At 38.4% G+C, this 26,876-nt stretch overlaps 1 protein-coding gene across 3 annotated transcripts in view; it reads left to right on the top strand.

Annotated features, from left to right (window-relative positions):
• EYA2 (EYA transcriptional coactivator and phosphatase 2) overlaps positions 1 to 26,876 on the top strand; it is a 147,366-nt gene that overhangs the window by 94,682 nt on the left and 25,808 nt on the right. For 2 of the 3 annotated variants that reach the window (XM_063459449.1, XM_063459450.1), the window contains exons 7-10: positions 4,836 to 4,903; positions 6,626 to 6,803; positions 7,834 to 7,973; positions 11,104 to 11,187. In XM_063459449.1, coding sequence (XP_063315519.1) covers positions 4,836 to 4,903; positions 6,626 to 6,803; positions 7,834 to 7,973; positions 11,104 to 11,187 — 470 coding nt within the window. The remainder of the gene's footprint in view (positions 1 to 4,835; positions 4,904 to 6,625; positions 6,804 to 7,833; positions 7,974 to 11,103; positions 11,188 to 26,876) is intronic. The other variant, XM_063459451.1, reaches the window with a different exon arrangement.

Below are 26,876 nucleotides of genomic sequence, written 5' to 3'. Positions count from 1 at the left end.
AGATGTTACACGTAATAGAAGGTTATTGCACAGAATTGTTCGCCTAAAAAAAAATGTATTCTTGCTCGTAATGTCTCAAAGTCAAAATCAGAAACCTTTAGAAAAAATATGCAGTAAATTCAGACCAGACTCTGGCTGGTAACATACCTTGCTAATTCAATTATCCGTCTCGGGATAATTAAATAGGAGAGGCCCTGCCCAGCTAGGACAAATTACAGCGGGAAACAGATTGTACCTATCTTTCATTACAGGACGCTTTCAGATGGGGTTGGAGAGGCTTGCCAAAATTACAAAGCACCCTTACAGAATGTATTCCCAATGTTTAGCTCTGTGAAATCGGTGGAGATCATATTACCATTTTTATTATTTTAATTATTCTATGTATCGCAAGTTTGCTGTTAGAAAATTTTGATATGTTAATGAGATTATTTACTTGCTATTGCTCCTACCAGAATGTAAGATTGTTTTATTTTTTTATTGTGCCATAAGGGCTTATTCACTAAACACAGAATTGTAGCGAATTGACATCTAAAATGATGTTGAGTTTTCCCAGGTCAGCTGTTCCATCCTTTTGGATTTTAATTTGCTACGATTCAGAGTTAAGCAAATAGACCCCGTAACGTGATAAATGTAAAGGAATGCTCCAGGTTCCTGGAAAACATGGGAAATTAAATTATGTTAATTGGTATGATTATAGCTCTCTAGTTTTTAGTTTTTTTGGGTGGGCTAAAGGGGGAGGAGGGGAATCTAGCACTAGATCTAGCACTCCCATTGCTGGGAGAAAAACAGCTGGTCTGAAATTAACGGTAGTTTGAATATTTAGTGATAACTGTAGAATGTTCTAACGCATGCAAAAAACACTGACTAATTTCGTAGTAACCCGCGGGAAATAAAAAAATAAAGTCCCATTTAATGGCTACCACTAGCCTTGGGCCCACAAAAAATGGTCAGCTTAAAGGGACATTATAGGTTCAAATTAGTCTTTTTCCAGTGTGCTGTCATTTACGTATCCATTGGCAGTGAGAACATGCTTACCTGATCAAAGAACACACTGGTCTCTCTATATAAAAATACTCTCATTAGTCCCTGGTCTTATCTTATAGTTAAGATAGCCTTATGCCTATCCCATGCATGCTTAAACTCCCTCACTGTGTTAACCTCTATCACTTCAGCTGGAAGGCTATTCCATGCATCCACTACCCTCTCAGTAAAGTAATACTTCCGGATATTATTTTTAAACCTTAGCCCCTCTAATTTAAGACTATGTCCTCTTGTTGCGATAGTTATTCTTCTTTTAAATATAGTCTCCTCCTTTACTGTGTTGATTCCATGAGTATTTCAAAGTGTTTCCATAATGGATACATCCTTCAGGAGGTATCTTTTTGCATTACAAATAACTTCAATGTCCTAAAACCCATCCAAATTGATGATGTGGAATCTACAATTGTTCCATTTTGCCAGTATTTTCAGAAACGGCATACGGATATTGCGCCTATTTACACATTTTTTGTGCAATTGAATTAAGTAATAGTATTGTAAAAAAAACTGTATTAAAGTGCATTAATTCTCTGAACATTTTGGTGGACTTTGCTCTATTTCTCTTAATATGTATTGGCTCAGACTGCATTTTCCAAAATTGTTTCCAAAATTATTCTTTGTCTTTTATCTCAGTCGACTGTGTTACAAAGAGCCAATGAAACCAACGGGCTAATTGTTGGTGTCCAACATAGCTAAAAATTGAACCTTGTTCTCCTGAAACTATGTTTATGGGTGAAGATAGAGTCCGTTTCATACTGATATGACAGGGGAGATAGGATATTGTTTGAGAGAGTGGCTTAGCTTTCTCTTAAGTGTTCCAACAATAGAAAAAGGAATTCTCCCTCTGGTTGATCCCCAATAAGAAGTGTGCTTGTGAATAGAGATGTCCCGAATGGTTCGCTGGCGAATAGTTCCTGGCAAACATAGCTTGTTCGTGTTCGCCACAGATGGCGAACATATGCTTGTTTTGTCGGGTGGTCGGATCTGTCCCGGTGGTACTTCACGTCCGGTGCGGGATTGTGGTGGCGTAAGGTGGAGGCGAGTGCTTGACGTGGGGCAGGCTCTGCATTTCTGCATTTCTGTTTGTGCCTCCGGTCCCGTCTTCGACGCCTTTTGCGTTGGTGGATTTTAATGGGGACTGCTTCGCTTAGCTGTGATGGAGCTTGTTGGGGCTGTGATGGAGCTTGTTAGGGCTTCCTGCTTGTTATTTGCTTCCAAAATTGATTAAAGAGTCTGTCCAGCTTAGACTCAATATCCTGCCATGCTTTGCTGCCGCCATATTGGGAGAGTCGCAGATGAGTATGTCAGCCTGGGTGGCTGTGCTCTGTGCGTCCATTAGCTCCAGACAGCCTATCAGGGGTGGACCAGGATAACCCCCACGGGTCCGAGGATGGGGTAACAGAGCTCCTGCCGGGAAGTAGCTGCTCCTGGGCATCCCAGGATCGGGAGATCGGCCGCCTCTCCCGCCCGGTGAGCACCAGGCCACACTTGCCACGCAGAGGTAAGTAAGACTCTGTCGAGTTGCTGACCGCTATTAAGCATGTCGGGTCGGTCAGGTAGGAGCAACATTGCTGGGTCATCCCCTTCTGGGGTGAAATTCACTTATTGAAAGCTGCTTAAAGTGAGATATTGAGGGAGCTCACACAAAGTGCGTCTTTCCTCCATGACAGCTAGGCCCTGCCCCCCGGAAGCTGCATTCTTAGTGAGAGGAGGGACAGTGTAGCTGCTGCTGATTTAATAGGGAAACCGATAGCTAGGCTAGTGTATTCAGTGTCCACTACAGTCCTGAAGGACTCATCTGATCTCTGCTGTAAGGACAGCACCCCAAAAAGCCCTTTTTAGGGCTAGAACATCAGTCTGCTTTTTTTTTTTTTCTGTGTAATCTAATTGCAGTTGCCTGTGTGCCAGCGTGTGTGTCAGGCTCACAGCGTATACTGTGCCAACTTGCCCAGTGCCACCACTCATATCTGGTGTCGAGGACCCTTGGTGTTGTACGTGGCTGGGTGGAGGAAGAGACCTTCAATGACATTAGTGAGGACAAGGAACGGGACATGGCTAGCTTGGTATCCAACCTTGTGCAAATGGGGAGTTTGCGGTTGTGCAAATGGACTGTTTGCGGTTGTTTGCGGTGCGTTAAACGGGGAGTTTGGTCTGTCACTGTGAAGCGGGCCTAACCCTTACACTACCCGATCGATACAACATCATACCTGATGTTTTAAAGCACGTTATTCCAAACAATTTAGGAATGTTATGTGATTTATGCCCTTTATGGATTAAAACCAGACTCTGCATCAACTATGTAATTTTCCATGGGAGTTTTGCCATGGATCCCCCTCCGGCATGCCACAGTCCAGGTGTTAGTCCCCTTGAAACAACTTTTCCATCACTATTGTGGCCAGAAAGAGTCCCTGTGGGTTTTAAAATTTGCCTGCCTATTGAAGTCTATGGCGGTTCACCCAGTTTGCCCGTTCGTGAACATTTGCGGAAATTCGCATTCGCCAATCGCGAATGGAAAATTTTATGTTCGCGACATCTCTACTTGTGAAGTTAGGCAACACGAGTCTAGTCACTTCACCCTCTATACCATCGGTTATAATAGACTTATCAAGAGTAATCTATGGGAGGCAAAAGAGAATAAGCTTAACAATAACATGTAACTTGTTGTGAGATCTTTACCATGGGTTTGACCTGCAATAGAATTAACTGTATATCCCACCGCCTGTTCTTAAGAGCTTACGATCTACTACACAGATAGGTCCTCTGGTAGAGGATGACAGTAGGTCCTATAGCCTAAAAGACATCCCTCTGAATATTATGAATTTTATTGTCCGAAAGGCAAAGCTACACACTGCTGTGACCCGTATAACTGGCTCCGAGAAATATCTTTACCATCGTAAAACTGATTCAGCCGTAGAGAAACAGATTATCGCTACGGAGTAAGACAATGGTGCATTCATATTCATTGTCCTGCGTTAAGTGTTTGAGATACTCTAGTAAATAGTGGCTCAGCTTAGCATTTCAAATACTCCATTTTGCACGCTCTGGAGTCTTCATGTGGTAGCAGATTTGTCCTAGATCCATATCCCATTCTTGTTGATTCCTGGCAAAGAATTTCTCTTTCTCTATGTGCTTTCTGTGACGGCCCCTGGCATGCCGAAGTTTATTCAGCTGTTCTCTCCCCGGTTAATCCAGCATCTTAAAATAAAAACAAACAGGATCTTAAGGGAAAGGACACGGAGAGGAGACACTGGGGTCCTGTCCGCACGTGTAAAAAAATACAGCATTGAGATCTCGTCCGGCTCCACGTTATTTCATTTGTTTTGGGGAAAGAGTGTGCAGTGACCTACTTAAACAGAAACAAGAAACACAAAGCTTTTTACACCATAAACTAGAACTTTGTCGCATTCATGAGGATATAAGAATATACAGTAAAGGTTTCCCTAGTTTGAGAGACCTTAAGCTATTTGAAATGATATAGCTGTTTTCAGATTGTCTTGGGGGAAGCAATTTCACTGCACACACTCGACTTCCTGTTGTCTCGGACCCTGAGATCAGACTCAGAGCAGTTATTTTTTCAATCCAGTCCTTAAGGCGCGTAAATACTTGGGGGTTTTCCTGGTCCCCATTGGAACAGTATTGGCAAATATCTAAATCGTTGACTAAGAATGCTCAGTAAATGTCTGTAAAAACAATTTAAAGAAAAATGCTTCTTCTTGATACAGTTAGATAACAGAACAGTTACATTCCGTCCTTCCTGTTTATTCGTAACATTGTATATGTATTTTTTTCCTCTTTAGGTCCAACGGGGATTTATCAGGGAGCCAACGGTTTGACCAACACTGGCTCATTTGGTGGTGTGCATCAGGTAAGATACTGATCAAGAGAGAATGAAAACTAAATATTTGTAAATAAAATGCCTCACTTCTTGTTCAATAAGAGGACAATGAATTGCAAATCTAATAAAATTAAAGGGATACTCAAATAACCACTACAGTTTGTAGTTATGGTGCTATGAGTCTGTAGACTCCATTCTCTGTTTTTGTTTTATGAAAGGATAGGGTAGTGGAGTGTCCCTTTAATGATAAAATTATACTTTTGGATCACTGATATAATACTTAGAGAGAACGTGGTTATAAAAAACACATGAGGAAAGCTTCATGGATATTAATACATGCATTCGCACACCATGAAAATATTTGCCTATAGCCAAGCCTATAGTGTCTGAGGAAGGTACCCACTAAGAACTATTCCAGAGTTTCTACCTAAAACTCTGCTCAGGATTCAAAATCTTTGAGCAATGAGTTAAATCATTAAAAATAGGATCTCTGTCCCTTTAAGATGTATGAAACTGAATAGTGTGTTTTAAAAAAAAAATTGTATCACTGCAGCTCTAGAACACTTGCGCTGTCCCTTTAAGCAAGCCATGGATTAAACGAAATAAACAAAAATAATAATTTAGTGAGCATTTATTTAGTTCCACATTTTATTGTATGCCATCGAGTATTGTTTTTATGTTACAAGTAATCTTCCACAAGCTATTGCATCCTTTCGTATTTATATCATCTACGTACTGTTACATCGCACAACCTACAATTTGCGATGATATAAATCATTTTCTTTGTGCCCAGTCTATCATTAGTGGTTTTAATAAGCAATCTGAACGGTTTATTTTTCTACCGTATAGTCACTTTAGGTTTACTAATGGTCGAAATGTGTTTTCAAAAAACTAAACACTGAAAAATTTGAGAGCGCACAATTTTATACAATTTACATTAAACAAAACACAATAACTCCTACTGTGCTTATTTGGCCAAATTAACTGTTCTCAAGAATTTGGGCTTTAAGATTGGTAAAACAAATATCTTTCCACTAAAAGATATTTTGGCAGATTTAAGTGAAGCTAAATTCAGCCAAAGCCATATTTCTCTTTGAGATACTTAATACATTAATACATAAAAAAAATGGTTTATAGTGCTAAGCAGATAAGCATCGTATGTGGGGTATTTTTAATATTACTAAAAATATGATCCCGTTACACTTGTTGGGGCCTAGCTGCTAAACATTAAACATTGATAAACTGAAAAATGTATTTTCAAAACTTAAGTTGAAATTTTGTGTGGGTGCGAGGTTCCTGGTGTATTCACATTATTGAATTGAATTGATATGTCACTAAATGGTTATAAGAAAATGCATGTCCTTTTTTTTTTTTTTTGCTGTATTGTTACTCTTAAAGGAACACTGTAGGCACAATAATCACTTCAACTGGTTGAAGTGGTTATGGTGCGTGGAGTCTGAGACGCTGATAAATGGCTCATTTTTTCCGATGCATAAGGAGTTAAACTGCAATATATTATACGAATATAAGTGAATGCTTAGCTATTGCTCATGCCCATGGGCAAGAGAGATATGTCAAGTTGTCCCAGTTAGTGAAATTGTCTTGTACTTGTAACCAAAATACTAATAAAGCTTTGAGGCTTTTATTGAAAACCCCCGTCAAACAAGACTACGTTGGGAATGTTTTTCTAAATGTTATCCATGTTCTAAAGGGAGTCACTATCGTACAATGTATCTATTTCTTATTTCAAAGGAATATTCGTCATATCCAGGCTTCAGCCAAGGTCAATACCCACAGTATTACAGCGCATCCTATAACTCTCCCTATGTACCAAACAATAGCCTCAGCCCGACAGCAATCTCTACAAGCACATTCTCACTTCAAGAATCATCTCATCACATCTCAAATGAGAGCACGGAATCACTGTCTGGTAAGTCATCGAGTAAAGATAACTGGCAAACTGGTTTTCATTAGAGTGCTAGCTTTCAAGTCAAAATAGTGAAAATAGTTTGTATTTTTCTCAAATTAATTTTAGTACAAAGTGTAATTTAAAAAAAAAAAAGGTCAGCAGTCCATTTAGCCATATGCTTTATTGTTTTGAGCAGTTAATGAATTGACTGATTATATTAACAGAAGCTTAAAAGGTAAATTACCAGGATTTTTAATATAATGTTTACTTATCCCATATTAGCAGCAAATATCCATTGTGTGCCTTGGCTGTGCCAAGACTGAACTGGATTGTGTTGTTCAAAAAAAATTTAAAAAATTTTAAAAATCTTTAAAATTATATTTAACAGAAAAAAAATAAACTCAGAAAAAAAGAAAAAAAAAGATTAACATAAGTTATGGGTGATTTTCAATGTTTTATAATATGGTGTAGATTCTGAAAAAGTTCCCTTTTAAACAAACAAAGACAAATAACGCTAAAACTAAAGCCTAAATGATTACTGCATTTTGCATCACCTGATACTTGCAGTTTTAGTCCCGAGGTACATAGTAATAAAATCTGAAAAATAAACATCTTGCTGAGGGCAGCCATTTTGATTTCTCGTTGAGCAACTTGGCTGAGGCAATAGTTTAAACGCGCAAGTTATAAATAAATAGTTATCCTTTCTTGTAATACTATTACTTGTCAAAGATATGTATACATAGAAACCTTACCCAGCATCTCATAGCGTCTCCATAACTGTTTAAGTAAATTGTTAGAAATGTTGGCTGCTATTTGTATAAAATAATAACTGAAAATGTCTGCTTCTCATAGTGTTTTTTTTTTTTTTTAATGAATTTGTTGATCTGTATCAGATTGCAACCACTACACTTCCAGCATTTGTTTTGGCAATCCTAAATATTCACTGTCCTTAACCCCATTACATTGAAATACATTTGAAATTAAATCCTAGAGGCCTCCAGGCAGGCCAGTGATAAATTAATACATTTACACATGATTTGTTTCCAAACAGTAGATTATACGCATAACGGTCCGTCTACGCCAATAAAAGATTCAGAAAACGATCGACAACACAGAGGGTCGGACGGAAAATTGCGCGGAAGATCAAAAAGGAACATCGACCCCTCTCCCACAATAGATAATGAAATTGAGGTATGTAGGACATGTTGTGCACAATTAAAAAAAAACAAAAAACACATTTATTAGAGAATTGTAATAATACATTTTTACATTTTCTGCCTATTGGCATTAAAAATGAATGTCATATTGTCGTTTAAATTTGCCTGAAAATAGTTTGCTAATCTGTAGTTATTGTAAGTCAATTTAAATAAAAATTCTAATTAAATACTCAAAATAAGTGGCCGGTTGCAAAATATGTATGTGTGTTCATATATACTGTACTATTCAGACGTTTGAGAGCACCTGTTTGCTCACAGATTTGTCATCATTGTCAATATCAACTGTATAAACTTGACCATTAACATTCCATAATAATATATTTAATTATATAGTATCTTACTTATATAAGAGAAGTGCATTGGCTAAGTGAATTTTTAAATGAAAATGTAAATATTCGGTCTGGAAGCCAGGTTATTTAATAGTCTAAAATATTCAAAATTAGAACTAAATATAAATGTGTCCTCATTAGATATTCCCTGACTTACTGGTGATCTGGGGAGAGTGTTTTCCTTCAGCCAGTTTATTCTCTAAATTAAAGAATACAATGTGGCACACCCTTTGGGGTAGATAAAGATATATAAAGATATATTTTAATGTCATCAGCTGTAAGGAAGCATCAGCAGTTAAGTTGAAGAAGTAGACAAATGTTGCAAAGACGAGGCGTTGAGGAGGAAAAGTTGAGGAACAAGAGCGTGAGATCCACCAGTGGAGGATGGTGTGAAGTTTACTTACCATAAGAGACAGATGGAAAAATATGAAGGAGTCTTCTACAGATATTTAAACCTTGTTAATACGGCCATTAAAAACAATTCATTGAGAATATATTACCTCACTGAAGGGGGTGGTTCGGATGTGTTAGGACGGCTAGGTGCCAGTTTAAGTTTCACACCGGATGCCTCTCGTCCTTGATAAATCAATGTACAATACAGAACCAGAATGCACATAATATCCCTTACAGAAAAGAATTGAGAAATGTTCCCGAAAAGGGCACGGGTGCCAATTAAAACAACTGTACACTTGTAACGGGAACTGCCGCCAAAGACTCCCAGATGTTGGGGATTACAAGGTATACGCTATAATTTCTAAAAATCGAAGAAGAAAAAACAACAATTGAGTGATGATTTAGGGGCTTTAGCATTAAAGCCCATGGCATGTCAAACTTACAAAGATGTATGTCAAGAAGTATACCACCTTCCATGAATAATTTGCATATATATTTTGCCCAGATCATCCCTTGCATTGTTTAACTCTTTGGCTACCAATAAAACCTCTGCAAACAATTGAAGCTTGGTTTAAAGGGACTATAGACACCAAAACAACTTTAGCTTAATGAAGCAGCTCATGTCCTTGCCATTTATGAGTTAAATCACTTTGTTTATACAGCCCTAGTCACACCTCCAAGATTTACCTGGCACGGGTTTCCTAAACACTTCCTGTAACGAGAGATTTAATGTTTAAACTTCTTTTATTGCACAGTCTAAGTTACAATTTCTTATCTCCTGCTCTGTTAAATGCCTGCTAGATCCTGCAGGAGCCTCCTCTGTTTAAGATTAAAGTTCAATTTTCTGAGCAGAAGATAAAAAAATAAAACTTCTAAAGTAAGTTAACATCTGACTAAAAAGAACCCCTTTTTTTCATGCAGGCGGTATGCGTCACAACTAGGGGAGGTTGGCAAGGGCTGCATAAATAGAATTGACTCAAGAAAAGTTTCCTTTTAATCTTCTTAGTTTCAGAATGTTTTTACAAAGTTTAGGGCAAAACAATCTCAAACGAAAAATTATTTATTTTTTATTCTAAAATAAATGGCACAACTGTGCCCACCCTGAATTAAGGACAACTGGCTGCAGATATGAAGATTTTTTATCTTTTTTGTATTTATTATTTTATCATGCAATAAAATGCATGATAAAACCATTCCATACAGAAAAAAAGAGCTCACAATAGGCTAGTTTATCATAATATCAAACCAATCCTAATTTGTCCAAAATGCATTTTCCACCTGGTTCTTTTGTGTTTCTTATGAAAGAAACAAGAGTTTGCAAACATGAAATCTGTGTACGTCTAGTATACATATATGAATTGTATGTGTATTTTTAAGAAATTAAAAAAATGATATACCTTGGCAAACAGTGATAAAAACAATTTTAAAAAGTATTTGCATGACAGAAGAATTAAGGCTTCGTGAAATGAAAAATGAATTAACGCATACAATTTGACATGGTCCAATTCATAAGATAACTCATAAAAACATGTGGGGGGGGGGGGTATTTTCTAAAGATGTTATTGTTTCTTTCACCATCTACTTTCTTTTTAATGCATTATAGAAATAATGCATTAAGAATAGCAAAATAACAGAAAAAGTTAAAAGGAAAGAAAAAAAAGTTAAAACTTCGCCTCGGAACATTACGAAGTTAAGAATTTCAATAAACCATTGCCCTTTCTTTGGTTAACACTCGGTCGTAGTTTAATTCATGAAAAGACAAGTGAAACCACTCTTCAATCCAAGAAGTAGCGTCTAAGTAGCTTCATTAATGTCTTCTAGTGAATTAAGCTACTTGCAGTTGCTCATGGTCACAGGACAGACTCTCTCAAATAAATCCAGTATAAATCTAGTTGTGTCTAGAAGTTTGACACATACTTAGCTTCTCCTGTGGGATCATCAGAATGAGAGGTGAACTAAAAACGGCATCTTTGCTAATGTTTGCGAAGGCCACAACATCATGTACTGGTGTCACAAGTTACTCTACCGTGCCGAGCCATGCAAGTACGCTAAGAAACAGAAAGACCAGCCAAGTGTAGCCACTTCCTCTCTTTAGGAGACATATGTTTCTTCAGAATGTGGTCCTGCACCTCTTGAAGAAAAAAAAATGCAAAAATACATTCAATTCAGTGAAATTAAAATTTTCATCTAAAATAGCTCAACTATAACGATAGATGACTTAGGAGAAAAAAAATCACAATTCTGGTATTTTGGGCCAAAAATTGAAATTCACTATAATTAATTTAGTGACCGGTACAAAGTATCTAGCTGTCGATTGTCTCATATATTTGCTTATCGTGCCATGCTTTGCTCGCTAAACTAGTTGTCTGTCTTTTATCACAGCGTGTGTTCGTGTGGGATTTGGACGAGACGATAATTATTTTTCACTCCTTACTCACGGGAACTTTTGCGACCAGATATGCGAAGGTAAATTGAATTCACTTCAATTTTTTTTTTTTTTTTTAGTGTCTGTTTGTTCAGCTAAGTACCTCTGGGAATAGCGGGTAATCAATAATCTCAACCCTTAGACTCACTTGCTGTGTTCGATTCTGTGTAAGGATATATCAAAAGAGGAGGGAAAAATTGCCAAAAATGTAGCAAATCATAGATTTGTTGTGCGTGGAATTATTCTTTGAAACTCTATAAATGCTAGACAACTTTATAATAAAATGTAATATGCAGTGGTTTTATTTTAATGGAGAATCCAGTTAAAAAGTTTCAAAAAACTAAACAAAATACATATCGAGCTTTATTCACTAATTCACTAGTGATTTGAATCCTGAATAGCCAAACTGTGGTTATAGCTAAGGCTTTAATTTGATATTTTTGGAGAAGCTTTTGACATGATTTAATATTTTTATTTTTTTTAGGATAAACGTTTAAAAATATTTAATAATTTGAAAACTATTTGAATTCATTTATAATACATTTATATATTTGTTACATATGATATAATTGTTATATTGTAATATTAGGAAGGAAAAAAAAATATTTGAAAAGTTTATTAAAAAATATAAAATTGTTGGAGAACTTGAGAACTTTTCCAAATTAGTTATTTTCCAAAAAAAAAAATATAGAAATGTAGTTTTCAATTAACTGCATTTTGGTGTTTATTTAAAAAAAAAAAGAAAAGAAAAATCTCTTTGATGAAGATTTACTAAGCAGTAGAAGGTAGGAGTAATAATTCTTGTATATGCAGATACACATTAACAAAAAAATTAGTTAGTCACAGCCAGTGGAGGTGTAACAAGATTAATTTATAAATGTACCAATTTCTATTGAAATCTGCACTTTTTGTTACGTAAAAAGAAGAGCACACACTCTTTACACATTAAGTACTTCAGCAAGTTAAAATGCTTTAGGTGTCTGTAATCTCCCTTTGAGGCACTAGTGCTCTAGACCAAATGCTTTTTTTTTTTAAATCTGTAAAAAATAGTCCACATAACTCCAAGATGTTCAATTAAGAATGTGGCATTAGTCGATTTGGTTTGTTAAACTGATTCTTATATAAGAACATGTACTGGAAACGTATCCGTATACTCTTGGAGCTAGTGGCACGATTTCATGCTGGGGAATTTTATCCAACGTATTTAAATTGTGGACTTTCTGTACACTTTATTGGTTTTCTGCTGAGAGTCATTTGGCGATGTAAAGATATATTATATGATAGAGTAGCTTCATTTTAAATAAAACAAGTGTAATTTGTTTCATGCTAAATATTCAGTATTGTGCTCCTTTTACAAATGTATTAGTTTCATATTATTCATCTTCCGAAATGTAGCAGGAGTTTATTATATTGATAGATTTTCTTACCCCGTATTCCTTTTTCTGTTTTATTTTGTAACATCACACATGTCTGCTTAGAACCAGTCAAAAACATTTGTACGGGAGAGCACTGATTGGCTGACATTTTTTAATTGATGACGAGTTGAGTATTACGTTGGAAGAGAGAAACTCTAAAAGTAGACATTGTGTTCTGTTAAATTTTATTTTTAATAGTTTTACATATATTTTACATATAGACAAAAAAAAAAGATTGGTCAACTCCGTAGTAATGTGTTCCTTTAGGTAAGGGAAAAGGCACTTGAAGATTTTCTCGTTGGCCTTTTCAGGCCTCGATACTAGCAGCGATACTAAAAGTTATGATAAACTCTGCAGCAAATGTTTGTAATATTTCATTCTATTTGCCACGTGTGCATAAAATAATTGAAAAAGTCGGTGCAAATAATATTCTGTCACACAGAGTAACTTTTATGTTTTCATTTTATTTTTAGTTTGAACTTATTTTTGTGCCAGTTTTCTTGTTAAGTCAAGAGCATAAAACCTGACGACTTATTTCCTATTTTAACGGCTTCCAATTAATCCTGTTTAGCAGCTTTCTAATGGGGGGGGGGGGGAGGGGAGGGGGAGAAATGTCTGCTCTTATCATAAGCCATCAGCAGAAACACTAATATGGTAAATTCACTGCTCATAACCCTAAAACGAATGTGTATCTATTTATAGACTGCGAGGCAAACCAAAACAAATGACTCGGTACGTGCTAACACATCATTAAACTGCGTATGCACATTGAAATGTTAAGGAAAGGAACTGGAGAGTTTGTGTGAAAAAAAACCCAAAAAACACGCAATACTCTATTTAAATTATTGATGGAACATATAATTGCCACATACGACGGGCAGAGTCTGTGGATTCGATTAGTGTCCTTCAGAGTAATTACAAACTAACACACAAGTGCACGTAACCCTAGTTTAACTTGTAATATGGCAACTGTTACTTACATTTTTGATACACTCGATTACAATCTGTGATACGGTGTTATAATGTCACATGGCTAATATTTTTTGGTTTTCTTAGTAGCCCCCGTAAAATGCAGTTAAGGGATTGACATGCGCAGTTTGGTTGTTCACTAGATATAGTAAACTGCTACTATCGTCCCTCGAGCAGTTGATGGCGAAAGAGACAAGAGTCTCCAGTAGGTGATGGTCGTAAATGAGTTTTGCCCCACTGAAAGCTGACCAACTGCAGCAGTTTCACATAGAACACACAGAGCAATCACAGCAGCAGACAAGTTAGGTTGAGCGGCAGTCGGTCAGATAACAGCTGAGTCTGACCCAAGATGGCTGCCCAGTCAGATTAAAAAAAAGTGATATTTCCTAAATAAAATTAAATCAATCAATACACATTATTTATTTTTTAAAAATCAGTAACTTTTATTAAATATATTGAAAAAACAAAGACTGAAAATATGATGACATTTGTCCTTTAAGTCATGTAGTGCCATTAATTTGGTGTTAAAACAGGAAAACATGGAAAATTAGAAAACTAGAGGTGCTGGAGGTGACTGGCCCATTTGCGGAGTATAGTTCATGCACTTCTGGAAAATTAAACCCTAACACAGTGCTGTCCAGTCTTTTAATAACTACCACAGTATTTCTTCAGATTCATAATCTTGGAAACCTGGTCATATTTGGTGATGTAATCTAATGGAACTAATGGATTTTGCTGGGTTGTGGAGGACTCTACATAAACCTTTTGAGGGTCACATTCAACTGTAAGGCTGCCAGTTGGACATCACTGAACGAACATAATCCACCTGGCATATCCAAAAATAAAACTCCTTAAAAGCAACGCTTGATATGCCTTCACCTCCGAAAGGCAGTGGGATGCCAGAAAAACATCAATCCAATTCTTTACCCTGATGCCAGTCATTTGCAGCTGTCCTCACCCCAAGGGGTCGACCAAAGGTCTCGGGTCATCAGAAAGTTGGAAGGGAATAGGGACAGACATCAGGGTCAGTCGGAAAAAGGCTCAGCAAGCATAAAGTAAAGAAGAAAGATTGTAAAAGACTTGGCCAGGGCGTCAGTGACATAAGGCAGCGATGAAACACAAAGGGTAATGAGTATACTAAGTATATATTTAGGAAGCTGGATGGAATGACCGAGCCTTGAGTGTGAGGACAGCAATATTATGCAGCTACTGCATAGAGAGCCGATGCTCACAATATCTTACAGTTTGCCTGTAAGGACTGCATCTTGTACTGTACTTCAAATGCTCAGCAGCTCATGACTGAAAGTGAACTTGTGTGTCAGTGAGCTTCTCTGTAGTGAGCATGTGTGTTTGTGTCAGTGAGCTTGTCTGTAGCAAACTTGTGTGTGTGTCAATGAGCTTGTCTGTAGTAAGCATGTGTGTGTCAGTGAGCTTGTCTTTAGTGAGCTTGTGTGTTTCAGTGAGCATGTCTGTAGTGTACATGTGTTTGTGTCAGTGAACACGTCCGTAGTGAGCTTGTGTGTGTCACTGAGCTTGTCTGTAGTGAGCACGCATGTGTCAGTGGGCTTGTCTGTAGTGAGCATGTGTCTGTCAATGAGCTTGTCTGTAGTAAACTTCTGTGCGTCAGTGAGTTTGTATTTAGTGAGCTTGTGTATTTCAGTGAGCATGTCTGTAGTGAGCATGTGTTTGTGTCAGTGAGCTTGTCTGTAGTGAGCATGTGTGTGTATGTCAGAGAACTTGTATGTGTACCAGTAAGCGTATCTGTGTGTATCAGTGAGATTGTGGGTCAGTAAGCCTATTTGTGTGTATCAGTGAGCTGATTGTATTAATAAAGCCCCTTATCTACCCCACTAGACCACCTAACCCCCAACTATGGCCCCTAATCCCACACTACACCCATAACTCCCTAATACTGCCTCTAGTACCACACTACACCCATAACCTCCACTACATCCCCTATCCACCCATTGCTGCTCCTATGCCCCCCACTACTGCACGTATCCCCCCACTACATATTCTAACTCCACTTCAACTCCTACAACACCACTACAACCTTTAACTCCCCACAATTGCCTTTATACCTACTACTACCCCTAATCCACCACTTCATCTCCTAACACCCCAGTACACCTTTTATCCCACACTACTGCCCTTATACCCCACTATAGCCCCTATCCCCCACTAAAGTTCCTATATATTTGTAAAGGGGAGGAACTAGTAAGATGACTACGTCCACCTTGGCACCAAAAAAAATGTCTATAACCCTAGGATCTGCCCTGCACTGTATTATATAAAGCAGTGTTTCCCAAACTTTTTAGGTTCAAGGTGCCCTTAATATTTCAATATTTTTTCAAGGCACCCCAAGTCATAAAATTTCTAGGTTGTATAACTGTACAGCGCTGCGGCATTTATTGGCACAATAGTGTAATGTACAGTGTTGGTGTTTGAAGGGGTGCTTGTATATAATCTGTGTTTTAATACTGGGGTGTGCTTGTATGTAATGTTTGAGTTTTATTGAAGGGGTATGTCTGAATGTAATGTTCACTTTTTAATGCGGATGTACATTTGTGTGAAGTATTTGTGTTTGAGTGAAGGGGTGTGTTTGTATATTTTTTTGGAGTTTGAATATAGGGGTATGTTTTTATGTAATATTTGTGTTAGATTGCAGGAGTGTGTTTGTATGTTGTGCTGGTGTTTGACTGCTTGGATGTATGCACACACACAACCACATACATACTTATATAGATATACATGCACATTAACACACAGATACATAAATACACACTGATACATACACACCCCTTTACACATGCATACACCGACATATACACACACGCACCCTGACACACACAAACATTGATACATGCACACACCCTGACCCACAGATGCACATACACACACACACGCACTGACAGAAGCACACTGACATATATACACTCGTAAACACACACACTCATACACACTCAAACACACTTATATACACACACACAAACACACACACACACTCATACACACACATTCACACACACACACACACATTCACACACACACTCATACAAACATACTCATACAAACATATACACTCACACAAGTGATATTTTTTTATATCTCCAGCCACCCTCCTGTTAGTTTACCTTGTATGTCCAGGAGGGTGGCTTGGAGTCCTGCTGGCTGTTGTGTGTGAGGGATCTGCAGCAGCTCTGGACTGCTCCTCTCCCTCCCGCGCTGTCTCTCTGGCTCTGCATGACGCTGGGAGGAAGTGACAGGCTTTTACTTCCTCCAAGCCGGCCAACATTACAGGGGCCCAGTCGCTGTCTTAAAGGACCACTGCACCCGACCAGCCACCAATTATGTTTCCTGGTGCCATAATCATAGCACTGAGGAAACATTCCGCGGCACCCCTGTGTGCCTGTCGCGGTGCCCCAGGGTGCCACGGCACACAGTTTGGGAACCGCTGATATAGAGTATTATTTTTAAATCAGCCATGCAAATTATTACAAATGTTTTTAATTATGGTACTATAAATCTACTAGTAAAAAAATCACTACATTTTTAGTTTGAAGACTGTGCATTTTATTACTTTACTGCCTGGGCATAAACTTTTGCTTTATTGCTTGTCAGTTAAAATCTATGGTCAGAAGCCATGAGTCTTCAAATCAAAAGATGTCTCCCGTAGGGTCATTTGTCAAATCGAAGCACTGAGTGTTTCTTTTTTATATTTTTCCTCCTGAGTACTTACCATGCAGCCCTATATCACCTCTGTTGTACAAACATCTAAGTCTTTCAATTCCTTTGACAAACATAGGCCAAAGTGCTTAAGGACATCTGTTTATTTTATTTCTCTAATGAGAAAACCTTGCAATGTCTTCCTCAACTCAGCTGTGTTTATTTACATTTTGTTAGTCAGTGGAGCTGAGCACCTAGGGACACAGAAGACTCATTTGAGCCCCTTCTGGATGACCCGGCTCCCCAGCATCCTTGACTGCAAGACTAAAGGCATTTTTTTTCCTTAAAAAAACACAGACCCTTGGACCCTTACAAAATGGGTTTCCAAAAAACAAATAGAGCCTTAATTCACTCAGTAGATTGTGGATTAAGTCAAGATGAATAAAATTTGAAAAGGATTTTCTAAGGAAGTTTAAGATTATTTTACACACATACTGGGTATTTTTGGAATGCTGAAAAAAACGTCAAACAGATATTTACTTAGTGGGTAATGAAAAAAAGGCTCATTGCGTCACTTACTCGGCATGCAGGTTTATAATTGGATACGAATAGCAAATATAGTTTTAGCTTGAAAATGTAAGGAATAAATATGCTCCGTAACTGATAGATTATAAATAAGTCCTAATTATTAATTATGAGATGTTGTTAAGAATTATAAATATATATTATATACAATGATAATTAAGCTATATTTTAAACTACTGGCAAAATTCTACCATTTTAATCAAGCATATTTTGTCTAGTTTATTTTGAAGACATGCTACATTTTATAGCCATTACTGTTACAATTTAAATATATCATATTTTTAAAATGCAGGTTTATGTATAAATGTTTAGAAGTTACACCAATCATTGATAAATCCCCCAACACTTTCCCTCCATTTATTGTTAAACCATTTTCAAGATGTTAAACATCAAATAACAGTTCTTGGACACCCACAGTCCGGCCCCCTCAGGAGGTGTGGCTAAGGCAGCGATTACACACTTCCTTATACTCATACCAATTCATACCAGCAATGGGCGCTGTAATATAAAGTCACTATATAAAGTTATCAAGAATTAGAAAATTAATGTTCAATTTAGTACATAGCCATCATTTGCCTAGACGGAATTTACCCTAAGTATTAATCCTGACCATAACCCCCACTGTAATTTTCTGTCCAATTTCGATGTCTTGACTTAAGATTTGCTTTTCCATCATCTATTATCGATTATCCCTAGTTTAGAGAACTAAGCCGGTTTTGTGTTTTGTTTTCTTTTCTGTTATTTTCAATTGCAAAATGCCTTTCTCGTGTAGCGTGTTTCAAAAGACAGCTTTTTCCCTTCATTGAAAAGCTATTAGCAGTTGTTAAAATTAATGCGATTTACAGCTTTAGAGTATTTCGGTTCTCTTCAGACAGGATATGACATCATGCGAGATAGTGTGAAGTCATTTATCCTCTGTTCACTGGCGTTTAGGTGCCCTGGGTAACTCCAATGTAAGTGTTGACATAACCAGTTGATATTCCGTGGAGGCAGCTTGCAATAGAGAGAAATGGATTTTGTACATTAGAAACACATCTGGTTAATATCTTGTTTTCTAAAATTAAATGAGATTTGTTCCAGGCTCTGCTACACCGCACATATAATATCAGTAACAAACAAGTTGATATGAATATTTCCAGAAGACTGCATTTTGTAGTTGGTAGGTAACAATGTAGACCAATGCTACTCTTGACCATATGACCATTTAAATGAATTCTTTGACCTTCATTACATGCTCAAGGTCATGAGAGTTTACTAGCTGGAGGGAACTTTTCAGATTAGAGGAAAATGTTGGCTGGTGTTGTAGAAAGCCCAATTACTTGTTGCCTAAAATAATAAATGCTGTCAGTACACATAGCACTCAAACACAATTTTAAATTAAGCAGTAGTTACATGATAATGCCAATATATTGTTTGTTTCAATAGTTAAGCACTTGAAATTGTGCATATCTCCCAGTATTTCAAATGGTTAAAGACTATCATGGGTTTTTATTTATGTAAGAATTAAAAGTGAATTTAAAATTTAAGGTCAAAAAGGTTGTCGAAGTCAGCTATGCTGCGAATTCACCTACTCTGTTCTTAATAGTGAAATCTACTTTTAATTCACTTTGAATTCTCAGACTCAGATTAGTAAACAACCTTGAATGTTTTATGATATTGTGGCTAGAGGTGTGGCCAGGAGATGAGACTATCACAAGGAATTTCAGATGAATTAGTGAACCATATAAAAATTTAAAACAAAGTAATTTCAAATTTAAAGCAAAGTGTTTTACGCACACTAGCTGAATTATAAAGCAAGCCAATGCAGATTAAAGGGGCACCCTCGTCAGATTATTGTAAAACGATAGAACATTACTAGCTATAATGGTTCTCCATTCCATATAAACTAGATAAAACTGAAATCTTAGTTGATTCGAAGGGCTTAAATTAATTTTTTTTTAAATATAAATAAAATATCAGAAAGCACAGAGTGAGAGCACCCAGCTCGTTATATGCCAACAAGTGAATTTCCTGTAAGAAGTTTATTCCATATAATTACAAATTAGTATAATTGGTTCTACCAGGAATCTGTAAAGGTATATTATGGACCCAACACAGACTTTGTTAGTCCCTACGTTAGACTGTGTTCCAAGTACACCATGTAGTACGTCCTGCGTCCACAATTAATTAATGCAGACGTTTACTCTATTTTATTTTTTAAGGCAAGGCAGGTATCGTACATCAGCGTGACTGTAAAAGGTTAATAATTCTGCACCTTGAGGCTCAACAATACTAGACACTAAACAAAGGTGTGTGACATGTTTTTGTGCACAAATTGAGGAAGGTCCCGTCTCACAACAAGGTTATGCTCCATTCCTGAGCGCATTTAACAAAGTCTTAATTATACCGTGCCAAGGGACACACTTTCTATAACAGTCAGACTCTTGGCTCTGGCCCCCCCCCCCTCCACCCCTCTTCCCACTTACTCAAAGTACCTTTCAATTATAGCCCGTAGGGCTCTTAAGATTAATAAGTGTGATTTAAATGTCGGCTGAAAACCGTTCAACAAATTGCTTGTTTGGAAAGCTCAGCAGCTTTTGTCCATTATTAACAGAATTACAGTTGTGAACAAGAACCACATCTAGCCTCCACATACCTGAATAATTCCCTTTTGCATTAAATAGCAGGTTAGAGATCCTGTAGCTCTCCATTTGTTGGAGTGCGAATAATGGGCCACTTGGCTTGGCAAGCTGGGAGGACAAATTCCCATGAGAATTTTAGCTGCTGTTTCTTCAATAGGGAAAACGACACTGCGGCCCCAACTGCTAAACAGATCTGTTCTGTCCAAAGTATGTCCATGATCGCCGAAGTTAAATATTGTTTGTTTTTTTTTAAAGTAGAGTATTTTTAAATACACCATTGAAGAAATCATTAAAGGAACACTGTAACATTAGGAATTCCTACATATTTTGGAAAATATTGCACTATTCTGTTTTCTTCTTGTATATATATTTTTGAGAGCTGTTTCATAATGCCAGTGAAATAGCTCAGTGGGCTAATGCATCAGCAGAATCTGTTCTAACCCATGGGTCGCAGGTTCAAATCCTGGCAGGGTTGACTCAGCCCTTCATCCTTCTGAGGTAGATAAAATGAGTACCATTAAATTGAGTGATAGTATGTTGGGTTAAGGTAACATCTCCAGGACATACTTGGAAACCAGAGTAATCTGAATGTACCTTTCCTGGTTAAATACTTTGTTATTATTATATATCGCTCGAGACAGAAGTATACTATTAACATACTTAGGCTGCTCCACTCACACATTGCTAGTGTTATTACCTCAACCTACTATGTTGGTATTGTGCATGAATATCGGGTGTGATGTACCCACACAAGTGTTGTAGCGAGCCACTTTTTTAAATTATTGTTTTAAAACAAATAAAAGAAGGGGGGGCGGAGCCAGCGCCGGAGACAGCAAGACGCACACTACCACAGCTCCGTCTGCTTAACCCGCAATTGTCCGAAATTGGACACGAACACGGCATACTGCCCGACTATAAGAAGCTCCACAGGAGCCTTAAAGCATGGGGAAGAAAACCAAGAAGTCTCGAGCGGACCCCGGCCCGGGCTCCCAGGATATTGGGACTTTCATGCGCTCGGCCATGCGGCCTGACATCCCCAAGATGGCGCGAGCTGAGGCCTACTCCTCTCCCTCGTCGGACGACGACGGCCTGATGAGCGACTTACCTGCTCCTGCTCGGATGAAGCCCACGGCACACATGGATCTGGGGGACACTGCCCCGGCCACAAAAGCCGACATAAATCACCTGATGAAGGACATTCAAGCCATGTTCCAGGCCGATATGGCGCAGGTACGTGGGGAGGTCTCCACACTTACAAACAAAGTAAATGCAGTAGAAGCAACTGTCCAAACTATTGGAACAACACAAATGGCCGCAGATGCTGCCATGCATTCCCTGCAGCAGCAATGTACCTCACTAACGGCACAAGTAGCCGACATAGAAGACAGGTCTAAAGCACGCAATTTGAGAATCCGGGGAATCCCCGAAGATATCACTGAGGCTGAGCTGCCACATTACTGCAAACGGCTCATAGCCACCCTCCTCTTGCCTAAACAAGTTAAACAGCTGGGAATTGACTCCTGCTTTCGCCTACCCAAAGCCAGCAAAGCACCAAAAGACACCCCGAGCGATGTCTTACTTAAACTTGTGAGAGACTCTGACCGAGGGGTGATCATGGGGGCGGCTAGAGGCTCTCCAACAATCCCCTTTGAAGGGGCTCACCTGGCATTCTTCAGGGATTACTCCAGACACACACTTACATGGAGGAGATCCTTTAAACAAATCACGCAGCAGCTCCGGGACAACTCCATACCATACAAGTGGGGACCCCACCGCCTGATAGCGGAGAAAGGAGGCAAGAAGCACCCTCTTTTTCACGTCTCGGACGCTCCGACTTTCCTCGAAGCTCTCGGGGTGCCGACTACAGCTCCGCAAGCAGCTCCACAAGCAGCGCAAAGCCAAACCTGGAATATGGCCGATATTAGACCTTTTGTACCAAGGGGACTTAAACCGAACACCTCCGAACCTACTGCCTGAAGCTGACGGCAGTTGCTCAACTGGGACTCTGTGGTTATACATTTATGTTTAGTTTCTATTACTCGGTATCTATAGTTACACTGCCGGGATGTCCATTTAATTTCAAGTTTGCATTTACTTTGTGTTGTATGATTTGTATATATCTTTCAACTGGCTCCGTAAGCGTAAAACCAGACACCTAGCCTAAATTGCACCCCCCCCCTACACCATTTAACGGGTCGTATGAAGCTCCCATCCATGCTGGTGCAAACCATTACTAGCACGCCCCGAGGCAGACCTAATACAATCTGCTTTTATACCAGCTATTATGACACACGTCTTAGGTCACTGACCGCTCCTTAGGCTGAGCGACACCTCTTAATTACAAGCGCCTTAGGTAACTATTCAAAAAGCCCTACACCGCCAGAAATCAGGGCGCATCCCGCTCTTACCAAACACCCTCCAGTACTAGTAACACGCGCTGTGGTGCAGACATGAGGGAATTTAGCAAACGAACCCCAAAACACCCACAAAAAAGGGGTTAACATGATGCATGTGTTGTTGTACTGTAACCTGAAATCGTACTATTGTTTGTTCAACGTCTCTTTAACTTCAACTGATATGCTTTGTTAATATCAACCCGCAAAAATAAAGAATTTAAAAAAATAAAAATAAAAAATAAAAGAAAATATAAAAATAAGTGTCAGATAATGTAGTGGACGCAACTCTATGCATGCGCATCTCCGAAGTGCATGGCCCAGGATCTCATAATGCTGGGATAACAATCACATAGTTATGAGTCCATGCATAGATAAATATTATTATCTAGCGTGCTTCATCACGTTAAAGATGGCAATGAACCAATTTCTATTTTTTTTTTTTTTAAATGTGTTCTACAAGACTGAAACAATATGGTATGACATTGCGGCAGGGGCTACTATATTGCCATTGGCAGAACCCTCAATCTACTCCTTTAGGCTTCTACGACTTTGTACGCCTATCCTTCCTGGTGTTTCTGCACTTCCCCGTCCCACTGCCACCCTTATATATGCGCATACCGTGGCACTTCTGAGACGTAAAATGTTCAGACTTGCACACTGAGCTGAAAGGGCCAAGGTGATTACGGTAAAATATGTAGGTACACGAAGCCAGCTTGTTGTCTGACTGTGTCTCTGTTTACCCACGTTTCAATTACCCTGACATTCAAAATGTGAACACAATGTCTGCATAAGCCCACATTTTTGGATATGCTTCTATAACCCCCTCTTAATTTTTTTTTCTTCCTTCTGCCAACTACCTGTTGAGTTTGTGAGCAAATAATGGCATGGCTAAAAGGATGAAAGCATTAATTATGTGTATTTATTAAATCAGACTCCCATTCTGCAGGGTTTATCTATTAGTCGTGTCAGCCAAGGGTTATAGACGGATTAGTACACAATTGAATGCTTTTTGTGTTAAAATCTCTTACCTGCGGTTTTACCTGAGCTAATAAATGGTCGAAATCTAAAACAACTGGATGCCTTTAATTTGATTTAATTGCTTGGAAACTCCTAGAAATCAGACCTGTTTGACTAGTTCAATCATACGCGCCTTAAACTTCGCGAAAAAATAAAAAATAACTTTGCTGATGTATCTTGTGCGGTTAAAAGCTGATTTATTTTTTTAACTTCTGCTAAATTTGTTCTGTTCTAATTGGCAGTTGTCAAGTCTGAATAATGTCTTGTTAACATAAATGTCATTCGGGTTAGGATGAACAAACGTAACACGTTAATGCGAAACGCTTATTTAAACAAAAAAAGAAAAAATTCCGGTATATTTGGGACAACCTCGTCCTTGGCCGAAATCTGCTCTTGCATGGATTAGCTACAATAGCTTGTGGAAGACTTAAAATTTTATTGCATCACACGGAGAACTTAGGGTGCACCTGCCCCGGGGGCACAATGTCAGGCTGTCCGGCAGGATGGAAGCGCTCTGTACTGTACATACAGGGACCTGTATGTACAGTAGGTATGTCATTGTGACTGTCTGTGAATGTATGTATGTCTCTGTGTGCCTGTCTGTATGTATGTCTCTGTGTGCATGTATGTCTCTGTATGTATGTATGTCTCTGTGTGCCTGTAAGTATGTATGTCTCAATATGTATGTATATCTCTGTATGTATGTCTCAATATGCATGTATGTCTCTGTATGCCTATATGTATGTGTGTCTCTGTGTGCATGTATGTCTTTGTTCGCCTGTATGTATGTATGTCTCTGTGTGCATGTATGTCTCTTTATGTTTGTATGTAGGAATGTCTCTGTGTGCATGTATGTCTCTGTGAGCCTGTATGTATGTATGTCTATGTGTGCATGTATGCCTCTGTATGTCTGTATGTCTGTCTCTTTATGTTTGCCTCTGTATGCATGTATGTATGTCTCTGTATGTTTGTATCTCTCTGTATGTATGTTTTTGTATGTATGTATGTTTCTGAATGCCTGTATGTATGTATGTATGTATGTATGTATGTATGTGTATGTATGCCTGTATGTCTGTATGTCTCTGTATGTATGTATGTGTATGTATGCCAGTATGTCTCTGTATGTATGTGTCTGTCTGTATGTATGTATGTATGTATGTATATGTATGTATGTGTCTGCATGCCTTTACATATTTGTATGTAAGTTTCTGCATGCCTGTATGTATGTATGTGTCTGTATGACTGTATGCCTCTGTATGCCTGCATGTATCTGTATACCTGTATGTCTCTGTTTGTATGTATGTCTCTCTATGTGTGTATATCTCTGTATGTGTGTATTACTCTGCCTGTATATCTCTGTGTGACTGTGTCTGTATGCCTCTATGTGACTCTGTATGTCTCTGTGTGACTGTTTCTGTATGTCTGTATGTCTCTGCCTGTGTGTCTTTATGTCTCTGCCTGTGTCTGTATGTCTCTGTATGATTATGTCTGTGATTATGTTATGTGTTTATATGACAGTGTACCTGTATGACTTTGTTTGATTGTGTGCCTGAAAAACAATGCCTGTGTGCCTCTATGATTGTATTGTATGTATGCATTTTTGCCTGCATATCTATGTCTACATGGCTTGGAAGGAAAGACACACAAAGGGATCTGGAAGGGAGGGACACACAAAATGGACTAAGGAGAGAAAGAGCCACATAGAGGGACCGTGGTGAAGAAAAAAACAAAGAAAGGGGCTGGGTGTAAGTAAGAGACATACAAAGGGAATTGTAAGACACACTACAGAGGGAATAAAATACACTAAAGCACAAAGGGGTAATACATTTAAAAGAGGGGATAGGAAACACTAAGAATGGTAAGAAAGTAAGAAATTAAAAAGGGGAGGGGGGGTTACAACACACAGAGATTAAGATGCACTTTTTTTTTGCGGGTGAGGAGGGTGGCAAAATGCATCTTCGCCTGTGTAGCTAAAAATCCCTGCACCGACCCTGATTATATTGCTATACTATTTATGTAGTACCGTAAATGGTGAACTAATATGAAGAGGCCTGATATATATCTGAGGTGCCTTTAGGCACATCATTTTCATGCCAACCTACCTGTTGGAAGTTGCTCGAGTGAGTCAGGAAGTACATATCTCACTGTCTCCCTCTGTAAGTAAAGAATAATGCAATTATTGTGCATTAGTCGTGACCAAAACTGAGTGAAACCAGCGATAAACTAACAGAGGATCACTGTAGATTAAACCAGGCAGGTAAGTAGTTCCCAAAAAGCTCAAGCCTGGTGACTCTGGTGCAAATCTGGCAAAAACTCTGCTACTAATATATTTTAAAGGGGATTTTATCAGCATTATTAGAATTTTGGAGTTTTAATGTGACAAGCCTTCTTTCTGGAGGTCGGTGAAGACGGATACTTCTAATTCAGGTAGTGTTGTTTTTAGCATAATGGGCCCCCTGCCAGCAGATAAGACCACCTGTGCCAAGAGACCTGATAAGATCATAAAGAACACAAAGGCTTATTTAAGGCTGTTACAGAATTCTTTTGGAATGCGAGTCTTGGACATTGTAATCTGTAGAGAGGCAGTTGACAGGAAAATGGGTTTTGCAATGGCTACAAGCAATCTTCATGCTGTAGGTTCTCTAAATAAAATATGAGGAAGAAAATGTCTGCCTGCAGTTTAGCTGAAGCATTCAATTAAAGGGACCTGGATACCAGAAAAACTGTAATGCACGCGGTGGACTGTATTTTTGCATGCTCAAATCCTAATGGTTTTTGCTCAAACAAAAAATACATTGCTGAATGGTGCACCATAACCATTTAAACCTTTCTACTTACCCAAGCCACTCATGCAACAAAGATTTCCTTATCTGTGGATATACAAAGCTCAGCACTAAGTGAGCTTCTTTTACTTCACAACCTACCTGCAGATAGTCAGAGAAATTATAAACAGGTAGTGCTATCCTTATTATATGTCTCCCTGGGTGACCTACATTTCTTGATTGCGTTATAGTTTAGAACATTCGGTTCCGTTATTGGCTGATCTGTGTACATACATTTG

This window comes from Pelobates fuscus, chromosome 6 (genome assembly GCF_036172605.1).
Source record: "Pelobates fuscus isolate aPelFus1 chromosome 6, aPelFus1.pri, whole genome shotgun sequence".
Lineage (NCBI taxonomy): Eukaryota > Metazoa > Chordata > Amphibia > Anura > Pelobatidae > Pelobates > Pelobates fuscus.
Note: the sequence above shows the minus strand (reverse complement) of the source record. Positions and strands in the feature narration are given on the sequence as shown.